The sequence below is a fragment of the Leptidea sinapis genome, chromosome 26 (assembly GCF_905404315.1).
Source record: "Leptidea sinapis chromosome 26, ilLepSina1.1, whole genome shotgun sequence".
Classification (NCBI taxonomy): Eukaryota; Metazoa; Arthropoda; class Insecta; order Lepidoptera; family Pieridae; genus Leptidea; species Leptidea sinapis.
The window spans coordinates 8641249-8666250 of NC_066290.1; the positions used below are offsets into that span (position 1 = coordinate 8641249).

Below are 25002 nucleotides of genomic sequence, written 5' to 3' on the forward strand. Positions count from 1 at the left end.
GTTTCCGGGACGATACGACATGGGTACCTTTAAAAAAAGCGCGCACACCTTCCTTAAAGGCCGGCAACGCTCTTGTGATTCCTCTGGTGTTGCAAGAGAATGTGGGCGGCGGTGATCACTTAACACCAGGTGACCCGTATGCTCGTTTGTCCTCCTATTCCATAAAAAAACAGGCCTCCCCCAAAGATTTATACGACGATCGGTCCTACGCTGCGCTCATCCAACGTATTCCGGCGATCTTGACCAGATCTTTGGTCCATCTTGTGGGGGGCCTACTAACACTGCGTCATACGATACGTGATATTCGTGACAAGTCCTAAATATCAGAATAGAAGTCACATAATATATGGTACAGATAGTGGTTGATTCTTTGTACAAATATTACTTACACAACATCAGTCGTCGGGTACACTAATTTCTTTTCCCCACCGACTCTCATGTACTTGGCCGTCTGTTTAAAGTTGATCCTCAAGTTCGATTTCATCGACGCTATGCCTGGTTCGTCATCCTCTGTAAAATAGGAAAATTGGTTAGCATATGATATTTCGGCGTCACATACTTCTATAGGCTTATATCTACAATTGTATACAACATGTCTTAAAATTTATTTACACCTAGGGTGTCAATAGTTTGGTATATCATTCATTAAATTCCTGTATCCCCTAGCTGAGGCAGAGGGCATCCACAATGAATCTCCACCGCTATGGGTGCTGAGCATCTCTCTTAATTTCACTCCAGGTCTTTCCGATGTCCTTCACTTCGCCAATGACAGTCCGCCGCCAGGTTTGCTTTGGACGGCCACGTTTGCGTTTTCCTTGAGGGTTCCAATCTAGGGCTTGCCTCGGTATATGGTTGGGATCCCTTCGGAGTGTGTAGCCTACCCAGCTCCATTGTATTTGTTGGTCGATTGCAACTTGACACCGTTGCCAAAGATGATCGTTGGAAATTTTGTCGTGCCAGTCAATACCGAGGATATTTCGAAGGCATCGGTTAACGAAAACCTGAAGTTGATGAGAGGTGGGCTTGGTGACCTTCCAGGTCTCACACCCATACGTATAGTTTGGTATATGGTGCAGACTTATTTCTGAATTTTGGGACAAGTTTGCGTCATACCAATGTCTACCAGAATTCGATCTTTATTAACATCAGTATCGAATGGTGTTATTATAAAATTTATAATACAGTGTGCGTGATTGTGTGCTTTTTAAAAATCAATGGGTACAATTCCTGACTACGAATGTTGATTTTCGAATAATCCATTAGTGCATTTTCAGTTTTCATCAAAACCGGGCACGAGGTCCTTAAAGTAATAATTATGACTCATCCTCAGAGTATCGGATTTGAGCATGCATGCCAACTTGAGAAATTCTTTACATACTAAATATTATTTGACATTGACATTTGACAGAGATGTCAACTTGTCAGTCAGAACTTTAGAAACTTCAGAAATTGACAAGCTAATACATTATCTTGTTTACTCAGTCTACGCATTAGTTATTACTATATAATTATCTTTAGGGCGACGTCACCAAATGGCCCAACGGAAGACCAGCGCTGGTTTTCAAACTAGCTAATATGCTGAGTTGGGACCACTTTGTGACGTATAGAAAATAATATTTCTCAATTTTGTTGTATGTTTTATTGTACTATATCGTCACGAATAAACTTATTTCTTCTTCTTCTTCTATTTGATGCTTAAAAGCAACTAGACACCTCCACGCATTGCCGACAAAAAGCATCTGAACAAAGTGCTCTACATATATAGGTACTTTTTAGAAAATTTATTGAAGTACTTTGCGGAAATCCATAATTATCCAAAAGTTTTGAGTTTTCTTTAGTGTTAAGAGTCTCGTTCCACAGTATGGCGAGTCAACATCGCCTGAGGATGCCTCGTGTAGAGGCGAAACACGTGTCGAATTGTTAAAAGACAAATATTGGCGGAATTAACACTAAAGAAACCTCAAAACATTGGGATACTTTTTAGAGGTTAAAATTAATAATACCTGTATCAAAGCGCACGATGTCGTATGAACGCAATACGGGCAGGTCTTCGCCGGTGTGCGTGTACAGACACTCTCTGACGAGCGCGGCTCGTACGCCCGCCTCGCAGAGCGTCTGACTGCCGTGTGACGTCACCTTCTCGCTCCCGTCCAAACTTATCTCCGAAGCTAGCACTCTGCGAAATACATCAAACATTCTAACACTATCGTGGAACACGGGGAATAGTTAATACAAGTGACGGTGCCCTAAAACTTCCATCGTTCATATTTTTTTGATTTCAGTTTTATTTGTGTAATTAATCCCAGAAGTTTGATTTGCAAGAGCGACATCTCAAGTCAATTTCCTAGTATGCAAATTTTGGGGTTGAGCAGGTTATGAAATGTAAAGTAGATCCTGTAGATGAAGCCACAAAGCCACAACCTGAGAGTTGAACAATGCATACAAGATTTTATGATGATACGTCACTCGAACGGTTGGCTTAGTCGGAAAGAGCGCTCGCACGGAACGCGAGAATTCGCGGGTTCCAGTCCCGCATCGTTCATAAAATTTTATTTTCAGTTTTATTTGTGTAATTAATCCCAGAAGTGAGTTATCACTTTAAAACATACCAAATTGTTCCTTAGGGAAGTTGACTGAAGTGAATAAAGTGGTGGGATACTTCCAAAATTTGAGGAAAATACATTTTACTGTCATATAGTTTGCTGGTATAACTGGTTGCGTTGTTGGTAACGTAAAGTAAGCACGTGTAAGTTTAAAAAAAATTATTCCCGAACTTCTGCTGCATAGATGTTATAATTATTTCTAAACACTTTTCAAACTGATTCACACAGGATCCTTGCGATAAGCGAAAACGTTATATCAGTGTGAAGTTTTACTTTGATATAGCGCATCTATCATTTCTATTCATTTGACTCGCAGATTATACCTGTCGGCCTAAATATATGATTGAATTAAATGTATCATAATTAATAATCATTTAAGGTATTGTCAAACGACAAAGTACGTGTCAAAGTTTTGTAAATAAAAATAAACACAACTTGCTTCGAGTCTCCAAAGAGGATGTTAATATTACGAATTAGGGGCCGGACTGCCTTAGTAAAAATTGGAATATAGTATAGATTGAAACGTCCAGTCAGTCGACGTAAGTTTGAGACAGTAGTAATTACAGTATCGCGGTTGGCCAGGAAGCATAATTCGGCTAAGTTTAAAAGCGAACAGTTGCTTGTATCGTAGTGGATTTCGGTTATCGGCGTTTTTACAATATTGTAGCCGTCATCTTGCAATCTGTCAATTTTCTGCTTTTTTCTTAGAGAGTTTCGCTAGCCTGGCGTCTCGCATTCACTCTCTGTTTCACGTCCTTACAAAGCCAGCTAATACAACTATCTCGCTCACACCTCGGTTCGCGCTCGCCTTTGGAGTGTCCTTGCGTGACACGCCTTTCGGTTCGCCACGAATTCGGTTCGGTTTCGCTTTTCTATGTGAATAGATTCAAACGATACTTTACATAACAAAATGAAAACGCTTCGCCACGCATTCGGTTCGCTGTCTTTTTGACAATAGCTTTGGTGGGAGGCTCCTTTGCAAAGGATGCCGGCTAGATTATGGGTACCGCAAAGGCGCCTTTTTGTGCTGTGAAGCATTTATATGTAAACAGTACTGTGTTTTGGTCTGAAGGGCGCCGTAGCTAGTGAAATTACTCGACAAATGAGACTTAACATCTTACGTCTCAAGGCGATGAGCGAAATTGTAGTGCCGCTCAGAATTTTTGGGTTTTTCAAGAATCCTGAGCGGCACTTCATTGTAATGGGCAGGGCGTATCAATTACCATCAGCTGAAAGTCCTGCTCGTCTCATCCCTTATTTTCGTTAAAAAAATAGTACCTTAGATGATTCAAGTCCGTTGCTTTGTCTAAGGCGTCATTGATGGACATCAAATCTCGTCTCTCCTCGATCTTTCCGAACGTTTCAATTCTCGCGAAGAACTCGCTGGATATTTGATGCAGTTTGATGGCTGACGTGGGAGATATGCACGTAATACTCATGGGTGTTGGTACTATTATATCCTGAAATTGACAATTTATTATAGACGCACTTTTTTCAACTTTTTCTTTATTATATTACATATTGCTGATGTATACAAACTAGGTCAACTTTGCAGCTAAAAAACCACTAATGTTACAATTAATGCTTATAATTACTTAATAATACGTCACTACTTAAGATATAAATTAAATTAACAACAGTGAAAATTTTTGTACGACTTAAAACGGATAAATATAACTTAGCAGGTTCAAATTATCTTGCTGCTATAGGTTTAATAGTGTAGTAGGTGGTTGATATATATTTAAAAAAAACTGATGTGTCCGATCGTGATCTTGACCACCAATTCAATAACTGCCGTCGAAGTACAATTTTTATAAAATGTGAGACTGGGGTCAGTCTCGTGCCGGAATTTGGCGAGCTAACATCTCCTGACGATGCCTCGAGTAGAGGCGAAACACGTGTCGATTTGATGATGACCTGATTTTTATTACGTCGAAAGTCGGTGACCATAAGATTTTGCCCTCACGAAAAGTGCCCAACGCGGCTAGAGACGTTTTTACTTCAATAACCTATAAACTAAATACTGTATTACAATATTTCATGTTATTGGAAACCTGAGTCTTTAGGCAATATATTGATGATAAATTTAATGATTACTGGACCCGAGAAACTGTTTCAAAAGATAGAATACCTTATGTAGAAGAACACACGACACAGACATGATCCTGAAGCTGACGTGAGAGACCTCTGCAGTTGGATCTCCATCTATATGAGGCACTGGAATATATAACACAACTATCAAACACATTATTTTAAGTCTTAGATCATTTATATATCTAGATACTGTGGCAGCTGTGAAAACGTCAATAATTTTGATTGACAGTTAACCTCATTCTGAGCGATGCACGCACACAAACACAAAATGACATACAATCCGCAAGTGTAAGACGTAGCTTGTCACGCACACTAAAGCCTCGTATTCACTAGGGGACAATTTGTGAGACATGTTCAAGAACATCTACGGTACGTGTTCTTGGAACATCTCGGAACAAGTTGTTACCATGTCGCGAGACATTTTGCTTGTCCACACCGGTCAGTCATCGCAGAGGTGTTGCCCGAGGAAGTCGCGGCAGTTAGTCTTGCGTAAATTATTCTATCGAGCTTACCTAAACGTTATAAAAAAGGTTGGGGTGCATAACTACTTGTTACAAAGGGACAGCAGAGTTGTAAGTGATCTTCGAATGACGAAACAATTTTCTGTTTCTCGCGATTAAATTGTGAGCGGAGGTTGTGCATCTTCGTCTCTACATCTTTTCGAGTTATGTTTAGGGCCGTGGCTAACCCCTCCCATGCTCATTTTTCTTTACTTTACATATTTTTATAGCCGTGGTTATTCGTGTCCCACAAACATCCGTAACTTTCGTAAAGGTCGACAAGTTTTAGCACTAACTGATTGCTCCACTCTACTGGCATGTTTATACAACAAGTTGCGCACGCGTCTACACTTGTCAACATCTAAAGCTGAGACCCCACTCTGGACGACGTGGGGCGATGTCGCCCTACATCGCCCCACGTCGCCCGAAGTTCAGTCGAACCTATCATGTGTCCGGAAGAGGAAGTGTTGTACAGTGCAGCTTATATAATTATGAATGCATCAAGAACAAAAAAGAAGAGAAGATGGTGGATTAAACAGTACTTGCGAAACAAAACAAGTGTATTTAATGATATTAGGAGCGATATAGATCAATAAGTCGTAGCACTACGTCGTTCGACCACATTGTCGCAGGTTGCACGCACTTCCACACTCTGTCACTACTCATCATCGACTGTGCGACAAGGAACAAGTCCGACAATGTCGCGCCCGATGTCTCCGGGGACACATGTCACTCGACAAATGTTCCTAGTGGGGACTCAGCTTAAAGTAATTACCTGGCCTGTTTTTATCGGTTGTCTGGGTGTTGGCAGCAAGAGGCTCTATCTAGACGTATAAATTATCTAAGTTTTAAGTATTATATCAAATAAATTTTTCTAGAATAATTGACGTGCTGCGAATATGGATTCGATTTTTGAAAAGTTCTTTAGGCTCATTTAGAACATTATTGTGTGAGTATTGAATGAGACTTGAAGCAATGCATGACAACAAGCCAAGTTTTATTTACATATTTATACAGAACATAAACATCATCATATAATATATAATTTATTAAACAATCAATGAGCTTTAGTTAGTAAAGGAACATGACTGTTATAGATGTACATATCACTAAGTTTGGTTAATTAGTAAAATTTATATCCAATAACAGTGTTAATGATTTTTACTTGAATTTATAATTTAGATGGAGAGTCAATATAATTTTTATAAATATCGTTAATACCTAAATAGGAAAAATAATATCGGAGCTGGATGGGAGCCCTGTGGAACTCCAAATTTCGCATAATATCTGTGCGACTTGAAACCGTTCGTTATAACTATAACTCTGTCAGTTAAATATGATTCTAATCGGAGCAATATTGGCTGATTTAAATGTTCGTTTTAGTTTCAGGTTTATTACTTTAGTGTGCATGACAAGCTACGTCTTAGGCCCGGTTTCCATCAAAGCGGAGAGGAGGGGAGATGCGTTTTGATAAGATTTCGTTATTTCCACATCTCCTCTTATCTTAGTAGTCATCATTGGCATTACTATTACAAATTTATCAATACTAAATTTAAAAGAAAGTAAAATAAAATTAAAGTAACAACATGTGTGTGTGTGTGTGTGTAAATTTGTGTGTGTGTGTGTGTGTAAGTGTGTGTTTGTTATACATGTAGCAAGGACAAGTTAAATACAAGGGATCAAATTATTTTCAGTTTTTTCGTAATCTAATTCTCCTAGGTATTTACTTATTTTTATTTTCATATTTTTTCTGATATTTATTTTTTCTTTATTCCATTGACTTATCATGAATGTTAAAGGCGTTCCTTCTGTGTTTAGTAGTTTAGCGACGTATTTTAACTCAAAAAAAGGAGGAGGCTCCAAAAATATTCTTATAGAATTACATTAACTCTTGTATAAATAATATAGTCGGTAATAAAAAAAATATTTTTTCCCTTTTAGTATTTCTTGTTATTGAAGTCGATTTTTATTTTATTTTTTTATAATAATTTCAGTCGAACTTTAATCGTAAAACTTCAAATAATATGGCAATTCGCCATGACTGAAATTTGTTATGGTTTCTTATCCAAAATCTTTGTTTCCGTCGATAGTTTAAATATTGAAGAATTAATTGTGTTGTTCAACCTCTAATTCCTCTACCTCAAGCAAATTAAAATGAAAGAATTCTTTCATAGATATCAATTAACTGATTTCGAGCTCTCACAGCTCATATCTCCGCTTTGCAGAGCGCACATCTCCTCTCCGCTCTGGTGGAAAAAACCTCACCGCTTCGCGACTAATCTCCTCTCGTCTCCTCTCCGCTTTGGTGGAAACCGGGCCTTACACTCGCGATTTGTATGTCACTTTGTTTTAGTGTGTGTGCGTTGCTGAAAATAGACGTTCACAGTGTACCGCTATTTGTAAAGCAGTACTCCCCTCAAACTTCACAGCGCTACACTAGCGCCACCACTCAGACACCCGCTTCTCACTTCACTTTACCCGTTACAATTTATTCCAACGCTTTCACAGCTGTCACAGTCTATCTAGACGTATAAATTATCTAAGGAATGAGAGTTAGTTGTAACACTTGTTCAAGTAAAGCCGGTTACATAATGATCATTGGTCGAAGAACTGACCAATGAGCATTATGTAACCCGCCCCCGCTCACACCAGTTGATTGACTGAATTGTTTACATTGCGAATATTTGTATGTGTTAGGTGTCTATTGGCTTATAAGGTCATAAAAAATCGATAGATATATAATGATCTTACAGTAGAAATAATTAAACTGTGTAATGAATATTTTTAAAATTTATAACACAGTACATTTAATAAATCCTATTTAAAAAAATAATCACCTTTCCTGTTCCTCTTAATCCGCGGCTGAGCCGTCGGTAAGTTGATGCTGGATGACATACTGGTGCTCATGGAGCTGACCGATGAACTGAAACTCTCGCTTAACTGGTTCTCTGACGTCATCGGGTGGAACTTCTCACTGTCACTGTCTTCTGTCAATAAAACTAGTTGCAATGAGTTTCTTGCCGTTTTCATCTAATTTAAATTTTTAAATAATAATATAATAATATTAATAAGATACTTTTATTTAATATATTTTAAATTTATTTTAGATAACAAAATGCGCGAGTCCATTAAAATTATCTTATCTATTTAATGATAAATTTAAATACATTTAAAGAGATTAGACCGACAATACAAACTAATACTTATGCATTTCATATGCGCGTCAACAAATTTTCTTAAGGGGATATGTGCGTGGCGTCCATGACGCGATCGATATTAACCAATCAAATCGCTACCACAGTATATGTATATATATACGACTAAGTTCTATGATGATTGCGTTGTAGCAGCAACTCTCATGATTTTTCTCATCTTTTTTAAAATAACGTTTCGTTACAGTATAAAATTATTATTAAATAGCGCGAGGGCGGTCTGTGGTACGTTTCATTAAGAAAATAATTTATGTAACCGTAACCTTTACCACACAAATGTTATTTAAAAACATGTACATCGCTCAACATAAGACTTACTAACGCTACTTTACCAAGTAGTAGGCAATTGTTCTGCCTATATTTGTTCCTGGTTACGCATTATAATTATCAGTTTTCATATAGTATATACATATAGTATACCTACATAATATTATCAGGTATATATTGATACGCAATAGTTCAAATGTTTATTTCTTAAAATTTTGTTTTCAAATTATTCTTTAGGACCTAAAATGACCAGATCATCGTCACACAGCCACTGGACCAAATGCGTCGAATTAGTCCTAACGTAGCATACCTTCGCTGCAAAACCATAACCACTGTAATTTTGCCATGTCTAGTCCATATGTAGGAGAAGTGAAACACTACCGTAATTGCCTGTTCTAACGCATAGATAAGACTATAATTCTATCTCTTTCCCCGCGCGGCTTCGGCGATCTGCTCCGACGCAGCCAAACTTCCGCGCTCCGGCCGCCATTTTGTTTTCTCACGAGTTTGTGGACTCAACAAACATAAAGAGAAACTACAATTTTTCTTTCGTAAATCGAACGTCGATTTTACTAAAACTTAAACAGAATATAATTGAAATCACCCGATTAAATCAACTAGACTGATTCGCGTGACGTGTCGACGCAGATCCGCTTCTCAAACTACACTAGTCGCAGCGGTTTTGCAACTCCTATTTCGTTGCAAGGGTGTGCTACATTACAAGGTTTTGGATATAAAATTTACCGTATTTACCTATACCAGGTCCTGACCAGCCCCTCATTTGATTAGACTTGGTATGGTTCTCCAAATTTCCAAGGAGTTGGGCCTCAATGAGTTGAAAATCTGCCGGCTTCATAGGTTTACACTGAACATTTACAGCATTTGGGCGAAGTGGTATATTGCTGTAAATAAATTTAACTATTATTACTAAAACAATTTAAAGGTATGTCAATACCAGAAAATCATAAATTATATATTATAATATTAGCTTTTATATATCTTTTAGTAAATTATGTAGGGCATAGTGATATAGTAATATTTAAGTAAAGAGAAAAAAATGCTTTGATAAATATGCTAGAGTATAACAGTAAATGATTTTGGCATAGCTTAAGAAAAAACGATACCAAAGGTACAAAAAGTGACAAAGTATATATTTTATTGCAAACCAACTAAGAATAGACCCTTACTAAATACAATTGCTATAGATTTATGCACTAATATTATGAAGTCAATTATTTAAAATGGAACTTATAAAAGTAAATTTACCTGGTATCTTCCAGGTGAGGCTGATTTAATGCATCAACAAGCTCAAACATGGTGTGCAACTGTCTCGGTGTTATGAATACTAATAGTGATCCCAGCAACACCTGAACTTCAACCTTTGGTCCATCCACTTCCTCTGAATTCTTCAGTTTAAAGCTTAATTCATGGTGTCCCGTCAGCTTAGCAAAAAGTACAGGTTCTGGTTGAATGCACCGATCCTCTGGAGTTGTCTCTCTAGTTGCTTCACTCGCTCTCTCTTCAATTATATCTTTTATTAGATCCGAATCTATTGTAGATGCTACACTTCTCGCTTCATAAAACACATCTGACATAGTACTTTGACAGTTGGCATCTGGTGTTTCTACAGAAGTAGCATCTGACCTTGCTTGTGATGAAGCTGATTTTTCCATTATCAAGCTCGGGGCCATAGTGCGTAATTTGGATGGAAACTCGTCCATATAAAAGGTGACACCGGAAAATTTTATTTTCTTGTTTGTGTATGTTGATACCACATAGGTCTTCGATTTTTCTGTTTCTGTTGTCTCTGGTTGGGGTTCTGACCCAGCTTCGTCAAAATAAGCAGTGCTTAAAGTTAAAAATAAGTGAATAATAAAATAATAATAATTTATTTTACATTATCCCAAATATTTTTATAAAATATCATTATAGGTGTTGTTGAAAAATTTAATATTATTTGAAATAAAGTGAGAAGTACTCTCAAAACATATATCAAAGCTGATAGTTTAAAACACTGAAACACATTAAATTGACACAAAAATCTTACGGATAGAGAAAAAGTTAAAATAATATAAAATATTTTATAACTTACACACTTACTTTTTTATGTGTATTTCCAATGCTATGCCTCTATCACTATTTTTGGGTACATGTTCTATTCTTATCTTTGTATTTATAAATTTTACTTTAACTCGGCTTAAGACTGAAATAAAATCATTTAAGCAGTTATATGGTATACTCAATCATAACTAATTAATGTTTTCGTTATAAAAAAAATAAAATTCAACTAAGATTTTTTTATGCATTAGAGGGGGCAAAGTTGGCCTTAGTGTTGGAGGTCTTAGCAATATTATGTTTCTGGTCTAAAAGGTAGTTTAGGTTTAGTCTTAGCTAAAGTTCACTACTTAATCATCATCATCACCAGCCAGAAGACATACACTGCTGGACAAAGGCTCCCAAAAGATCTCCACCACAACCAATCTGTGCCACCCTCATCCCATGTATTCTGGCAATCTTCACCAGATTGTTGGTCTATCTTGTGGGGGCCTACCAACACTGCATCTTCCGTACATAATATGGTTAGGTAATAGTAGTTGATAACTGATTCTACTAAGCGGCTCAACTTTGTCAAATTACTATTAAAAATTGTGATTGAGAAGTATATCACTTCAAAATCCAAAAAAAACCCCTAAATCAAATTATTTCTTTAATAAACAAATTTAGCTTACTAGAGTCAATAGCATGTGCAAACATCTCAATGCCTTCTACAGGACTGGATTCCTGTGGATCAGCCTCCTCCCTGAGGCATTCTGCTGCAAGTTGCATTGATGAAGACATAGATGACCACATTGACTCCAACATGGAAGACACTGCAATATAAATAATAAAATTTAAATAATTTTGGATATACTATGCTGCCAAAGAATTTCCAACAGCTGAAAAGTATTTACAACAATAATTTATTTTTTCTATTAGAAGTTAATCTGATTTAAATAATAATATTATATAATCATACTTTTAAATAGTCTTCTAGAAAAAGTTTTATTTAAGCTACATAATATTAGTGTTCCCTAAGACAACTATGAATTTTTGAAACTAGATGAAAGATTGCAAACACCCCCAATCATACATGTCATATTATTAATATATGACATTATCTAGCCAACAAAATTAATAGTGTTAATGCATATCAGTTTATTTGAGTCCAATAATATAAACATTTTAATTGTTTGATCCATATTTCCAATTGGTGTTATAATTTTAGAAAATAAGAGAATTAATGTAAGGAAAAATATTTAATCAATTACAATGTGAATTTAATCTCACTTTCCCAATCATGTAGATTACCTATTTCTTTGCTGAAGAAATTTAAGAGCTAGTTAGTGCTGCTTAAGATGAGTTTTTGCCATTGCAAAAAAATGTCTGAACCACCTGTAGTATGCTCAAACCAGGTCATGGGTTGTGAGGAGTTGGAAGACATTACAATGTCTAAATTTTGTTAGTGAATATTGTTATACTCATTTGAATGCTATTGTAACTTTTGTACTTCATCCTGACTTGCACTAAATAACTTATAAAGTTTTACAGTGAATAAAGTTTTTTGACTTTGACTTTACCACAATTAGATCACTTAGTTGGGACCATTTTGCGTGAACACCTACACCTTTAGTTAAGAGTCTGTTGGTTATAATGGTTATGATCTGAAGCAGCACTAGACTAGAGCAATTTACTGGTCTCCATTTAAATGTTTTTATTTTCCATATTATAATGTTTAAAGAAAATTAAATAACACAAAAAATTAACCCATATTATTATGTTCCTTCACATTATGGTATTTCCAGTGTATAAATATTTTGAACATCAAGCCAGATTCAGATACCTTATTGAGAGGCACCAAATTAGTTTTTACAGTCTATTCTCTGTGAAAAATATAAAAACATAGCAGGCATGTTGTTACACAAACCTGGTTCTGCTCGCACTTTAGGCTGTACTGTAACACACAGGCCATCAATTTCAACAATTGAATCATCCTTTAATAATGTGGACCATGGCACAGTCACTGTTATTTCCCTCATCTGCCCATTGACTATTTCCAAGGGCCAGTTTTGTGCATCTCCGAGTTCATTAAGTGCCTGTAATAATTCATATATTATTACACAGTTTTCCTGCGAGTATCTTGTAGACACATTGAGCAACAGAAAATAAATTAATTCAGAATTTATAGAAATGTAAAAATAATTACATTGCTCACACATATTAAAAATTATGAATGAATAAAAAGATATCATTGAAGTTGTTTTTTTTTACTTGTTGTGCCATCAAAATATAACAATAGGAGTGTTTCTTTGTTTTCGAAACAATTCGGAAGCACGTGTAGAATAACAACTAAGACGCACTTAAAATTGGCAAGGACGAATTGTAAACATTGCTCATAAAACACACATATTAAAGTTTATATAGATATTTAATTTACGTTTAAATGTAAATAGGCCGATTTATAATTGTATCCATATTGTATTATATATCAATAATTTACCTCGCAGTCAAGGCTGACTTCAGAAACCGTTCCTGTTCCATTGTATAGATCAACGCTCAGCTGATCTAATGTAAGCTTTTCCTCTAGAAAGTTTCCGAGATATCGTTGCAGAAGATATCTGCAAGCTCGTTTCTTGATGTTTTCAGACCATGGATACCAAAACATTTTTATTGTTTTGTCATTACACTGAAAATTTTTACTTTTGTGCGTAATGACTATTGTGTTTTCGTACGAGTGTGGACTGTGGTTGTGCTTGACATTTGAACGTAAATAAACATTGGACTTGGTGAACTTTTTTTAAAATTATTTAATGGCACGGGATGCAGGTCTATAGGCTATACTTCCCTAGCTGTAGCTGTAATTTAGGAGAGGAAAAAACGGTTTATTTCGTTCAAAAAGTTTACAAAAATCTTACAAGTAGGTAATAACAATTGGTAATTAAAGAACCACAATGGTGTGTATTCAGCATTATATTGGGAATTTTACTTCTCAAAAGTGGTACTCTCTAGGCACCGACTTCGAATAAATATTTATTAATTAAAATAACATAAAATGTTAAAATGATATGTTGGACTTCCAACATACACTGCTATGCAGACAACAGCACGGGCGATGCCGTATACACGGGCCATGCAGGTCTCTCTAGGGAAATCGTCGACCAATGCCGGGAGAAACTTGTGTCTTCTATCGAGTCCTCTCTTGACAAGGTCACGGAATGGGGTAAATTGAACCTTGTCCAATTTAACCCGCAGAAGACTCAAGTTTGCGCGTTTACCACTAAAAAACCCCATTTGTCATATCACCGCTCATCGACAACACTTCCCTTACAGCCTCGCCTAGTATCGTAATTCTGGGTCTCGATATTTCGAGCGAATGCCAATTCCACGGCCATCTGGAGAGCAAAGCCAAATTTGCTTTGAAGAAACTAGGCGTCATAAATAGAGCACGGCAATACTCCAAGCTGACCCACATTCTAGCGCTGTACAAAGCGCAGGTCCGGCCACATATGGAGTATTGCTGTCATCTCTGGTCCGGCGCACCCCAGTATCAGCTCGATCGATTTGACCGCGTGCAACGCAGAGCAGCTTAAATTGTCGGGGACCCAGTGCTCTGTGAACGGCTGGATCATTGCGTAGAGACATCGCTTCATTGTGTGTCCTCTACCGCATTTAACATGGGGAGTGTTCCGAAGAGCTGTTTCACCTGATTAGGTGAAACATGAAGTTAGGAGATCATCCCCACCATCTGGATGTGTGGCGGTCCTCCACAGTGCGGTTTTCAAGGAGTACTACCAAGGAGTTCTTCCACGTACTACAAAGTAGTGGAATGGACTTCCCTGCGCGGTGTTTCCGCGACGATACGACATGGGTACCTTCAAAAAAACTTTCCTTAAAGGCTGGCAACGCTCCTGTGAATCCTCTGGTGTTGCAAGAGAATGTGGGCGGCGGTGATCACTTAACACCAGGTGACCCGTACGCTCGATTGTCCTGCTTTTCCATAAAAACAAAAATGAGTTCATAATATCTTAATAGCATGACATTGTATTATTCGAATATCAAGAACGAGAGTGATGCATTGATGTACGCTTTGTATTCTTACTCCTTAGTGCGACATCGATAGAGATAGCATTTGCTGTAGATAATTGTGTGAATTTTGCACTTTTGGTTGTAATAGTCAAACTAGAAAATGCTAAAGACGTTTATGGATATAAAAAGTGGTCAAATTCATTGTGGTCTTTTATGTCTCAAGGTGACGACCGCAGTTGTAGTGCCGATCAGAATTTTTGGCTTTTTCAATAATCCTAAGCGGCACTGTATTGTGTGTATGGGCAGAGCATATCAATTACCATCAGCTGAACGTCTTGCTTGTCTCGTCCCTTATTTTCATAACAAAAAAGGTTTTTTAATAATAATAAAACGTGTCTCGGGTCAGCTTGTTTAAAATTGCTTGGTTGGAATAAAAAAATGTGGACGAGACTTTTTTTAAATCTTTTGTATGGTTAGAGATCTAAGATATATTCTTTTACAGAAAAGCGGAATAATAAGTAATTCACCCGCCTGTCTGTCCAAAAATCAGAAATAACAGAACTGAAAATGCAAAATATTTTTCTTGATTTTTAATTGACCTTAATTAAAACTTTTTATAGTGATGACCTATTAAAAGTCCCTGGGTGCAATGTTCTGCGCTTACTGCCGTCCCAATGTATAGCAATATCATAAAGTTTTTCTGGGCTGATATTAAAATGAATATAGCATATAAACATAATATTAACTCATCTTTACAATTTTTTTATAATCTTTGGGAAACTACAACTAACGACTTGGTTAAGTAATCTCTTAAGATACTGAAAGCCATACATAAGTTAATGCTTTTATAAAATAAAGTAAGATATTTCATTTGCTAGTTTATATAACAATGTAAATATAATATATACAATTTTTTTACAACTTAACGTAAGTACATTTAGACTCACATACACACATATATTAATTACATTCCTACCTCCTATGTAGTTTATACACTACACTATATTTTCCATAATAATAAATATAATATATTGTTGCGTAGCAACGCTGCAACGTAAATGAAGAGAGTGTCAAAATTCAAGACATTGTTAATTTCAACAGCTCCGTTAGCAATACTCGTAGCTCAGCGGAAAAGTGTTTACTTTAGACGCTGTAGACCCGGGTTCGATACACCTACCATTGCATGGAATTTTTTGGATTTTGTTTAGTTAATGGAAATTTCTATTAAGTTCAGGATCAAATCGAACAGAAAAAAAGGGATGGAAAAGTGTAAGCAGGATAAAAATAGTTAAAAGAATTTTCTAGTACAATTTAAATTTAAAGATGGAATGGGAGAATCATTTAAAAATAGAACAGATCCGGGGGTATATAAGCCGTAGTAAGCGTGGCCTACGGCAGTTCTAGTTCTGACTCGAAAGTGTAAAGTAGAAGAAAAGAAGAAGTAGTGAAAAGTAGAAGTGTTCTAAGAAGAAGAAGATAAAAGAGACTTAGTGTTCGGTGCGGTGTGACGCGATGATGGTACTGCCGCCCACAAGAGGAACAGCGGCAGACCGGCGAAGTGAAAGTTCAGAAAAAGTGAACGCAAATAAAAGACTCGTTCCTATAGCTGAGTATTATTTCCAATCGCTGACCCACTCTCGTGTCAATATAAATAATTTTAGTTAAGATAATGTTGTTTTTTTACAAGATCATTTATTGAGGTGTTAAGGAAATCTTTCTATACAAAAGTTTATTATACTTATGAGTTATATTTACTTCAAAGTTTCACCTATTATTGTTTAACAATTACGTCAATAACAGCTGTTAAAAAGAAGAAGAAGACGTCCACTGCTGGACAAAGGCCTCCCCCAAAGATCTCCAGGATGATCGGTCCTGCGCTGCCCTCATCCAATGTATTCCGGCGATCTTGACCAGATTGTCGGTCGATCTTGTGACTTGACTTTGCTACCCACCGGCTATCTATCCGTCGTCATCTCACGTCTACCTTGGACAAACAATCCAGTTAGGCAGGTCCAATTTTGATGTCACTCGTGCAATCCAACTCCGATGGGCAGCGTTAGGGAAGCTCCATAAAATCTTCTATTCCCAAATACCACACTGTCAGAAGACGAAGGTTTTCAAACAGTGTGTGTTACCAGTGATGACTTATGGTGCACAGACGTACTGGCTAACTATAGGGCTTATGAGAAAACTGATGGTGGTTCAGAGGGCAATGAATAGGGCTATGCTCAGAGTTTCCCTGTGACATCGAATCAGAAATGAGGAGATCCGTAGGAGAACCAAACATCGACATAGCCCAAATGATTGCGAAACCGAGTGACAGTGGGCAGGGCACATCTAACATTTAACAGCTGTTATTTCCATTTTACTCACAAAATATCTTTTGGTGTGCGACAGGTGTATAAGTTGATTCTGTAAAATATAGGACCCATATTAGTTGCGAAGAAAACGGTAGCGGCAAATTCTGCTCCTCCCACACCAGTATCCGAATAGGCTAGGCAGTCGGTATTGTTGATAATAAATGCCATATCCGCGCATGTAACAATGACATTCTCTGAAACATATAAACAATGAAGACTAATTATTATATGCAGGATTTTTATAGTACCAGTTAGGTGAATCACCCACGTGGCTCCCAGACTTGGTCTTCGTCGACGCCTTTCTTGAGTGCAACTAATGCCTGTGCTATTGCATTGGCCGATGTCACAGGGCATAGATTTTCTAGATTACAGCTTTGGTTCACTTCATCAGGTAAAGCAGCAGCTGATGCCAAACGCGTATTTCTTAGTTGGCGAATAGTTCATAAAATTGATCCAAATTGCAAAGTTAGAACTTTTATTTACAGAGAGGAAAAACTCTACCAGCAAATACTTTGAGCGACAAATGGTCTGAGTAAAACACGTTACACGTATATGTTATCAAAATCGGCGAGCAACATTCAAGTCTGGAATACGCAACTTCTGGGTATTGTTAAAAACTGTGTGCTTTGTGACTTGGTTTGGTTTGATTGTACATCATTACTTGAAACCACAATGTGCAGGTTTGTACACATCCAGATAATGTAAATGTTCGATTTCGACAGCAAGAATCAGTTTAAAAAGCATTTGAGAAGAAGAGGCTTAAACTATAATCAATTATAGTATACAAATGATCTCATCTTTGACAGCTGGTGTAGGTACTTACGTCATATACACAAAATTATGATAGAGTTGGACTCTTTAGATCGAATAACCTGATAGGTACAGGCAAAATTTCAGCTTCTTTATTCAGTAAAATAAAAAAATAATTTTGTTATTTTTATGTTAGTAGTTGGCTATAGTATATAAATGTCATTAGTTTCTCTTAAGTAGTTGTAGTAGTTATATAGCGTTATCTACTTTAAGCTTTGCAAATTGCTGATTTTTAATTTACCATACCATTTTCACTTTTGTAGTAAATATCCATTATTCTGTTTAGTCGAATAGCAGGCCAAAATGAGTCCTCGTAGAAGATAATTTTATCTGAAACGTTAAATTATAAAACACTATTTCCATTGACCATTACTCATCAACAGACGGAATATCATCCAGTACAAGGCATTTTATAAGTTTGCCAACCCACTTTGTATTCTGTCAAATAATTTAATGATACATGTAATAGTCTAGTATACAACGACAAATTACTGTACACTGTAAACTTCAAGTATAGTAGGTACAACAATTTCAGTCAATATTGTATTTATATATATAAATATATAATCAGCCGGACGACTTCCACTGCTGGACAAAGGCCTCCCCCAAAGATTTCCACGACGATCGGTCCTGCGCAGCCCTCATCCAACGTATTCCGGCGAACTTAACCAGACGGTCGGGCCTTCTTGTGGGGGCCTAACAAAACACTGCATCTTCTGGTTCGCCGTTCGAGGACTTTACTGCCCCAACGACCATCTTTCCGTCGAACTATGTGCCCTGCCCACTGCCACTTCAGTTTCATTTATATATATAATATATACTAGCTGACCCGACAGACGTTGTTCTGTAGATAGTAAAATTTGTTGTTTGAAATTGTTTCTCAGCAAAACTGTCAAACCGTGCGTCACTAAATTCTCTCATAGAAAATATGTCCATACAAAACAAAAATTGGAAATAAAAATAATTATGGGTCCCAAATCGAAATAAAAAGTATCCTATCTCTCAAGTTAGACTAAGCTGCACTCCATGAAGTAATCCCCATTAATATCCGTTCATTAGTTTAACAACGTGTCATGTAATTTATATATATTAAGATATATATTGCGGTCACTCTGTGAGCGGCTCGAATCGTCGATGATCAAGTCATCTGTGATCGGCGAATGATATTATAGTATAAAAAGAGGTAGATATGTCACTAGCGCGCCGAAAATCAATCGCCTAAATTAAGTCAATTGGTTCCTTTTGTCGTAGTCGCTCTCTCGATACGAAAACGGTACACATACCTACGTTTGTTCGTGACAGAATTGCTTACAATTTGATATAGGTACAACATTAAAATGCCGTCTTGTGTTATGGAAAGATGCACTAATTACGAAAGTAAAAAAAATCATAGAATTACATACCACAATTAAGAAATCATTAATTTCATTTTATTTGATTTCAATATTTATCTAACAAAATAAATATGTCGCCATGACAACGCCGATCGCCGCCAAGCCAATCAAGATTAACGTACAGAAATGACAAAATATTGATGCTGTCTGTTGCGGGATGATCGAGGTAGAATATTTTAGGAAATGATGTAAAAAAGTCGTTGTTGCAGTGAATGTTATTACATTACATTACGTATTCGAAATGTAATAATTTTTAATTAACAAGTGCGTATAAAAGTAGCTGAACTATCAAACTACTTAAACTAGTTTTAGGGTAGGTAGCGGATGTAGAAAGTGAGTGCTATTTGTTTACGTAGGAGTTTTTTCAGTAACACTGTCCCTTTCAGTATATCCCTTGCTAACTGCAGAAGAATCAATGGATCATTTTCTACTTCTCCCATTACCTTATTGTAATAAACCCTCAAAAAAAGACATTCATAAATAATATAAGATACAAAAAATAATAATTGTAATCTTAAAACTTTTTGGGAGCCGTCGTTAGTAAAATTGTAAAAATTACTGTAGATAGAACCTTTCGGTTTTGTTTCGGTGTCTGTATGTTTTTAATTATTTTATGTATAAATAATTGATATTATCAATGTGGCTATATATTATAATAAATATTAAATATTTTTTTTATAAAATCAATGACACATTATCTACCTAAGTTCAATGCAGTTTTACTACTTTATAGCTTTTACTACATGAACTCATGAATGAATCGTAATTTAGGCATAAATCACAGTGTACGGTAAAAAATCATATCTGATGAATTAAATGCATTTTTTCTATACAAATACGAAGCAATTAGCAAATTAGAGTTATCTCTTTTTCGCTTGCGGTAATTGCATTTACTATCCTTCTTTGACGTGAAATCGTAATGTAGTGTGCTACTGAAATGTTAAATTATTTATGTGTGCGTTAGTGTATCATTTTCAAACACCGAATGTTGTCTACGTAACCTATCTATACTTTTAAATATCATTGTGATCGGCTTGATTCTTTTACGTTGCGTAGAGATGTGGGTTCTCTCTGCATTTCTACCGCATTTATCACTGGGAGTGCTCAGAAGAGTTGCTTGGGTTGATTCCAGTAGCCGAATTCCACCAACGGTAAGAGGTAATGGACCTCAAAATGCAAAATACACAACCGCGCCTTGTGCATGAAATTTCTTGCCTCGCACAGCCACTTTGTGAAATCAATTACCGGCTGCTGTTTTCCCGAATGAACCGATATGACTCAGGGACCTTCAAGAAAAGAGCATACTACCTTAAAGGCCGGCAACGCATCTCTTGACACCTATCGTTGCGGATGTCCATGGGCGGTTACATCACCTCTCCTCTTCACGTGAGCCTCTTGCCAGTTGCCCCCTCTTGTATATATATATATATATAAAATTGCTCTCTACATTTATAAATAAAATGCAGTCATTCTTGCAGGATAAAGAATTTTTTAAAATCGGTTAAGCCGTTTTTTAGTTTATCCATTTCAAGCACACAAAAGTATCAGAACTTTTTGTATTGCCATAATTACACATACACTACGACTTTCTCTGTTGTTATTCGATATTAAACTAACGGAGACAGAACTTTAAAAAAAACGCCTACCTTATCTATTAAACAGCTTGCCTGAGGACATCCGACTAGAAACCAGTAAAAGAAAATTTAAAACTAAACTTAAGAAATATTTATCGTCAACACTGCCTTAAAATTAAAATTAGATTTTTTATTATATTTTTATCAATATTTGTTAATTACACTTGTATAAAACCAATGTTCTAATAAGCATTAATGTATTACAAGAGACTTGATCCTGCAGACAAACTGTCCAAACAGTTTTGCGGGACTATGTTAGCTTTTAAGATTATTTCTGTAAATGATTAATAGTATAAATAAAAAAATAATAAATAATCACGCCTTTTTTCAAGAAAAGAAGGCAGAGTTTACAGATCATATAAACTTGTGCAGTAATAGTTATTTATGCAACTGTCGTGTTATAAGGGGTATTAAAACACGAATGTGGGTTTATCACACGAGGCTTATTATCACATATGAGCTTATCAACAGTTGCATACATGACTTTATCTACACCCATAATATATGAATCCTCTTAAAGATTCTGAAACAGTTAGCTTACTGTTAACATTAAAACACCCAGTCGTAGTAGTAACCTAATATCATCCATTACTGATTATATACAAATAAACTAAGTATTAATGAAAGAATTATTTATTTTAGTAGTAATTTACATTTTGTATAGTACAATTATTAAAATTCACTTGAATACTATGCTCTTTTGCGGCGTTTAAAATATCTGGCGGTGTGGTGTCATAACTTGAATCGCTTATTTTTTCTAAACAAAACAATAAAAATATCAAAAAAAAATAGCGGGGATTCGAATGACCTACTTTTTTACGTAATGGCTTATGGACATTGGGTGTTTTAATGTTGGCAATAAGCTAACTGTTTTAGAATCTTTAATAGAGGATTTAAAGCATGGGTGTAGATAAAACTATTTGCATTCATTTCTGTAATTACTTCATAACGATTCATACGACGGGGCCAGTATACTACATACTGATTCAAAAAGGATATTAATTATTTCTTCGAATTTAATGCGCCGCCATAGTCATTACAACAAAGATGGTTGTATTCCTAATAATATTTATTAATCGGGCCTTGATGAAATTTTCACTTAAATTGTGTGGTTTTAAGCACATAACTTTTTTATTTGTATTTCACTTCATCTATTTGTTTTATATGCTTTACCACACTGACCTCTACTATAAGCCACTGGACTGGTGGCTGTCAAAGTGCTTTTGTGCCTATTTGATATTCGCCATTTTGGGGCTGTTGGCCATGTAGCGAGAGTCTGCGGTAATAAAACTAGTGATGACAATCTAGTGGATAACATAGATGGTGTGAAACTATTTACAAAAAAAAATATTATGTAATGTATGTATGTATTAAATAGAATCAACGTAATAAAGTTATTACGTTGATTCTTGAAGTATAAATAGCACTGGTTAGCAGTAAGTAGATAGTAGCATTGGTTATAACTAGAGACCGGATTATATGCTACAAAAAATGCCCAAAATATGCATGTAAATATGCAAGTAAAATAACTATAATATGCACGAAAATCCATAAAAATGGAAAATATGCATACAATTAAACAGGAAAAAATAAAAAGGCATATTTTTATTTTATTTTATAATGGCTTGTACTGACAATCGTATTTGTGAATGAAACTATTACAAGATATACCTTCGCCCTGTGCTGCCCCGGGGCGTAAAAAGAATAGGGTAGTCCCAGGTCCAAGGGTGTCGTAAGAGGCGACTACGGGCTTTTTGAAAGTGGGAGAGTCACGCTGCTGTCTCATGACGTCAGCACAATCGGGCCAGACTCGTCCGGGTTACTTACCACACTCGCACAGAATACCGGCGTGAAGTAGCGGCCTAGTGCCGCTATGTTTCGCATAGGTTAGTGTCGAGGACCGGAGGCCATTCCCCCCCCTCCCCCCCAACAAAATATGAGAGCGGTATTTAAAGAGAAATTACCCCAGGAGGGTACCGGCTCTTGTAGAGCCAGAGAATCCCTCCCCGAGCATTCGCGCTCGGGCTGCCCTTCGTATTCTGGGGAGGGCACAGTACCGTGTATGTCACAGAACAAACAGGGCAGCAACACCACGGCACCCCGCTCCACGCTTAATGTGGACTTTTGTAACATCCGGGGAATTCACTCCAACTTAAACGCCGTCCACCACCACCTTGAGACGTCGCAGCCGGCCTTGTGTTTCCTTACGGAGACGCAGATATCTCGACCTAGCGATACGTCATATTTAACGTACCCCGGGTACAAAATTGAGCATAATTTCATGCCTTATTTCGTTAGGGAGGATATCTGCTGTCGCCGTCTCGGCAATTTTGAGGGTAGGGGCCTGTCTACTCTCTGGCTCCGCGTAGATTTAGAGGACCGCGTCCGCATCTATGCGTGTGTCTACAGGTCCCATAGTGGTAACGCAGAAACGGATCACCTCATGGGCTGCGTTCAAGCGGCATTTGATGACGTGCTTGCTCAGATCCCCTCCGCTGAAATCGTAGTCTTGGGTGATTTCAACGGGCACAATGCCGAATGGCTTGGATCACGTACCACAGACTACGCAGGGCGATCTGTGCATAACTTTGCATTGGCGTATGGTCTGTCCCAATTGGTTGAGTCGCCGACGCGGCTCCCGGATGTGGATAGCCACATGCCGTCCTTATTAGATCTTCTGCTGACTACACATCCCGATGGTTACCAGGTCTCTGTCGACGCCCCTCTCGGAACGTCCGACCATTGCCTGGTCAGGAGTGTAGTGCCTATCCGACGCCAACGTCGCACCACCAGCGACCCGCCGCGTTTGGCACTACAAGTCAGCAGATTGGGATAGGATGCGTTCCTTTTTTGCATCCTACCCTTGGGGCAGGGTTTGTTTCCCTTCGGATGATCCTAGTGCCTGCGCCGTTGCAGTAGCCGATGTGATTCTGCAGGGCATGGATATTTTTATACCAAGCTCTGTAGTACCGATCGGTGGCAGATCACAGCCCTGGTTCGATGCGTCAGTTAAAGCAGCATCTGACTGCAAAAAACAGGCGTATCGAACTTGGGTTGCGGCGCTGGGCTCAAAGGATCCGAACTGCAAAGTTCTGAAGAGGAAATATAACCGTGCCTCCAGATTTTTTAAGCGGCAAATCGCCCGTGCGAAATCGAAGCACGTCGTCAAAATTGGCGAGCAGCTTTCCAGTTACCCGACCGGAACACGCAAGTTCTGGTCGTTGTTGAAAGCTGCTCTTGGTAACTTCAACCAGCCGTCCATGCCGCCGTTGCACATGAGGAATGACACCCTGGCCCATACGGCAAAAGAGAAAGCCGATCTCCTGTGCACTCTTTTTGCCTCCAACTCGACTCTTGACGACAACGGAAAAACACCGCCGACCATCCCGCGGTGTCAGAGCTCCATGCCTGAAGTACAGTTCCGACAGAAAACTGTTAGGCGAGCTCTGTTTTCGTTGGACGTCAGGAAGTCGAGCGGGCCGGATGGCATTTCTCCAATCGTGCTTAGAACGTGTGCCCCTGAGTTGACGCCGGTGCTAACGCGTTTATTCCGGCACTCTTATTCAAAAGGCGTAGACCCTGATTCATGGATGTCAGCCCTTGTCCATCCGATCCCAAAAAAAGGAGACAGTTCGGATCCGGCAAACTACAGGCCTATTGCGATTACCTCCCTACTCTCCAAAATCATGGAGAGCATAATTAACCGCCAGCTCTTGGTATACCTTGAGGGTCACCAGTTGATCAACGACCGGCAGTACGGCTTTCGCAATGGTCGGTTGACTGGCGATCTTCTGGTATACCTAACACATAGATGGGCGGCGGCTATTGAAAGCAAGGGGGAAGGCCTGGCAGTTGGTCTGGATATAGCGAAGGCCTTTGATCGTGTATGGCACAAGGCGCTCCTCGCAAAACTTCCATCATTTGGGCTTCCCGAGAGCTTATGCAAGTGGACCTCCAGCTTCCTCACTGGGCGCAGCATACAGGTCGTTATCGACGGTTATTGCTCGAATCCCAAGCCCGTGAACGCTGGAGTGCCCCAAGGCTGTGTGCTATCTCCCACGCTGT

At 37.8% G+C, this 25002-nt stretch overlaps 1 protein-coding gene across 3 annotated transcripts in view; it reads right to left on the minus strand.

Moving 5' to 3' along the window:
* The window catches only part of LOC126972324 (autophagy-related protein 2 homolog A), a 110231-nt gene extending 96771 nt beyond the window's left edge, over positions 1–13460 (minus strand). For all 3 annotated transcript variants that reach the window (XR_007731117.1, XM_050818995.1, XM_050818994.1), the window contains exons 1-11: positions 13214–13460; positions 12641–12809; positions 11406–11546; positions 10777–10879; positions 9943–10524; positions 9430–9578; positions 8035–8184; positions 4735–4820; positions 3882–4063; positions 2004–2176; positions 390–510 (exon numbers count right to left, since the gene is read on the minus strand). Coding sequence is in view for 2 of the 3 variants with exons in the window: in XM_050818995.1 (XP_050674952.1) it covers positions 390–510; positions 2004–2176; positions 3882–4063; positions 4735–4820; positions 8035–8184; positions 9430–9578; positions 9943–10524; positions 10777–10879; positions 11406–11546; positions 12641–12809; positions 13214–13378 (2021 nt within the window). In the remaining variant the exon portion in view is untranslated. The remainder of the gene's footprint in view (positions 1–389; positions 511–2003; positions 2177–3881; positions 4064–4734; positions 4821–8034; positions 8185–9429; positions 9579–9942; positions 10525–10776; positions 10880–11405; positions 11547–12640; positions 12810–13213) is intronic.
* Positions 13461–25002: the final 11542 nt, after the last annotated feature.